Source organism: Aphanomyces astaci (assembly GCF_000520075.1).
Source record: "Aphanomyces astaci strain APO3 unplaced genomic scaffold supercont1.451, whole genome shotgun sequence".
Classification (NCBI taxonomy): domain Eukaryota; phylum Oomycota; class Saprolegniomycetes; order Saprolegniales; family Verrucalvaceae; genus Aphanomyces; species Aphanomyces astaci.
In genome coordinates this window covers 1-2915 of record NW_009798714.1, presented here as the reverse complement: position 1 = coordinate 2915, position 2915 = coordinate 1, and the positions used below count along the sequence as shown (strand labels likewise).

General features: G+C 50.7%; 2 protein-coding genes across 2 annotated transcripts in view; one reads left to right on the top strand and one right to left on the bottom strand.

The window, feature by feature from the left end:
- H257_19277 (calcium-translocating P-type ATPase, PMCA-type) overlaps positions 1-847 on the bottom strand; it is a 4585-nt gene extending 3738 nt beyond the window's left edge. The window contains exon 1 of the mRNA XM_009848422.1: positions 9-847. Within this exon, the coding sequence (XP_009846724.1) occupies positions 9-839 (831 nt within the window). The 5' untranslated portion in view covers positions 840-847. The remainder of the gene's footprint in view (positions 1-8) is intronic.
- Positions 848-1320: 473 nt separating this feature from the next.
- H257_19276 (hypothetical protein) lies at positions 1321-2028 on the top strand (the record flags this gene model as incomplete). The annotated part of the gene is made up of 2 exons (XM_009848421.1): positions 1321-1332; positions 1447-2028. The coding sequence occupies 2 exons, from the start codon at positions 1321-1323 to the stop codon at positions 2026-2028; spliced, it is 594 nt and encodes a 197-aa protein (XP_009846723.1).
- Between the last annotated feature and the right edge of the window lie 887 nt (positions 2029-2915).

Genomic DNA, 2915 nt, shown 5'->3' with positions numbered 1-2915 from the left:
CAAATGACGAGCATCTTGCCCACGCCTTCCATGACTTTGGTGCCCGACAGCAAGAAGGGGGCCAATCGACGGTTCTTCTTGAGCAAGTCGGACTCGCCCGTCATCGCACTTTCGTCCAAACTGAGGTCGCTTTCGTCAAACACCAATCCGTCCGCAGGGATGATGTCGCCGAGGTCCACACGGACAATATCCCCCACGACCAAATTGAACTTGCTCACTTCAGCAGGCACACCGTTGCGAATGACTTTGATCTTCTCGTCTTCCTTGATGGCGTTCAGCGCGCGGAACTGCTTTTCCTTTTGGTAGTCGTTGATGGCCGTCACGAACACCACGATCAGCACGGCGACGATGATCGACGCGCCTTCGATCCACGCCACGCTCGGGTCCCCCCCCCCAGCCAATCGACGGCCGCCCTCCTTCGTCGGTTCGTCCTCAGCAAACGGAATGAAGCCCAGAACCAGCGAAATGAAACCGGCCACGGTCAGGATGATGATGGTCAAGTCTTGGAAGGCATGCCACATGAGCTCGAAGATCGTCTTTGGCTTCTCGGGCTCAACGTAGTTTTTGCCGTAGTGGAGTTCGCGAGAAGCCAGATCCGCAGCGTTGTTGTTGTCCAGACCATGCTCCAGCGAGACGTTCAACGCTTGCGCGACACCTTCGATGCCTCCAAGTTGGGCGAGAGTGTCGGCAGCTCGCTCCTTCTGGGTCTCAACCAGACGCACCAAGTCGTTCAAAGTCAATGTCATGTTGAGAGGACACTGGAAATTGAAGAATGCCTTTCCCTGATCCATTGATGTGAGGTGGCTTGTATCTTGGGGAGACCGCTCTATGCTGTGCATGGCCGAACTATTTGCCTATGAGTGTCGCATACAGTATTGCAGTTTACCGTGTGGCAGTTTCTCTGCCAATGGGGCTGAGGTGAATACTCCGGAGTACTAACTAGTACCTAGGTACAGCTGTAGGGGTACGCGAAGCAATTTGATCAGGATTCTGCTGAACTTCATTTACTAGTTCTTCGTTACTAGAAGTATAAGTTGGGGTTCGTATCACGGAGAGGAAGTGGCGTGAAAAAATGTTGTGGTTTCGTGTTAGTACAGTATTAATATCGAATCTGAGGGAGCTACACCCAGTTTGTAAGCTGTACACTTGAGCATTACAAAAATATGCATATGTAAAGGCCATGTGGTTTTGTAAGCTGTGTGTCTTCAGGGATTTGCCCAATAAAACTAATATCTTCAATTGTGACACGCAATTACAACAAATTTCAATTAAATTTGTAATTCTGCCGGCCACAACTGCATAGAGCACCATCACCACTGAATGCTCTGTAACGTTAACCTCCTTCAGCCACAGCGCGATGATAAAACTCTGCTGTCCAAGGAAACGCATAGAGATCAACGCCAAATGTTTGCGATTCAACTTTGACCCATTTCTTCGAAACCGCAGCTCAACTTGGACGGGACCACGTCCGCGTTTGGCGCTACGGAGCGCAACGCTGTCAACAATGACATCATCGAAAAGTATGCGTCGCAAGCCTACCGCACGTTGTGTCTGGCGTACCGTGACGTGGATGTGACCCCAGAAGTGGTCAAGAACTGGTCGGACGAGGAGATTGAGACGGACCTGACGTGCATTTCCATCGTCGGGATCGAAGACCCGGTGCGTGAAGAAGTGCCGGAATCCATTCGCCAGTGTAACGAAGCGGGTATTGTCGTGCGCATGGTGACTGGCGACAACATCGCGACGGCCAAGTCCATTGCGCTCAAGTGCGGAATCATCAGTCCCAACGACGGGTCGCTGGTGATGGAGGGGTCCGTGTTCCGCGCTCGCGTGTTGGACGCGAACGGCAACATCAAGCAGGACGAGTTTGACAAGATCTGGCCCATGCTTCGCGTGTTGGCTCGGTCGAGTCCCAAGGACAAGTACACGCTGGTGTCTGGGTTGATTCAGTCGAACGTGTATCCGCATGGTCCCCAAGTGGTGGCCGTGACAGGCGATGGGACGAACGACGCCCCGAGTTTGCGATGAGGGTCGGCGCCAGGTTCGGGGTCTTTTGTTTCCCAGAGTACGGTATGCACTAGCGAGACGTTCAATTAATAACGACATCTTCGATACCTTCAAGTGAGGCTGTGTCGGAAGTGTCCGAAGCCTCCTCCGTCTTAGTCTCCAACACGCCGCCAAGCCAATGACGGTCCCATGTTGATGCGACGCTGGAAATGACAGACTGACTTTGAACGCGGCATCCTCACTGCGTAGATTCATGCGACAGTGTAAGGTATTGGCCGTCCCTTCAATGTACTGGTGGACCTCGTTGGCCTTCTTGTACATGGCAGTCTCATACAAGCGAGAAGTACAATGTAATTTTAGCATTGCAGTTGGGACATTGTTGACGCAGGCGTTACAAAATGTTTGAATCATGAAGGTTTTGGCATGTCACAATGTATACTCCGGAGTGGGAAAACGTTCAATACATCTGGATACTGTTCAGCCAAGACTGAAAACCGTTCAAGCAAATTTTCTTCCCGTAACCCTGTAACATGGGACTTCGTCCTACCCCCGCGTGCACATACTTCGAAGTATAATGCTAAATCCCCTAGTTAGTATGAGTTGAGGTGTCAGAGTACAAACATATGCCTCATCTAACTAGAGTATATTAGATTGAACGGTTTTCAGTCTTGGCTGAACGGTATTCAGATTTATTGAAGGTTTTTCGGTGTTTGCTAACGTCAGTGACATGTCAAAACCACCTGTTTCTGCATGTTTCAATCTTTTTGTAATTTTTGAATACGCCGGCCTCAACATGTGTCCCATCCACAGCTATACTGGCTCGATGAGACCGCCACGTATAGGCAAAGGCCGTCCATCAAGGGCGGCCAATATCGTACCCTGTCTCATGAGCGTATTAAGTGAGGATG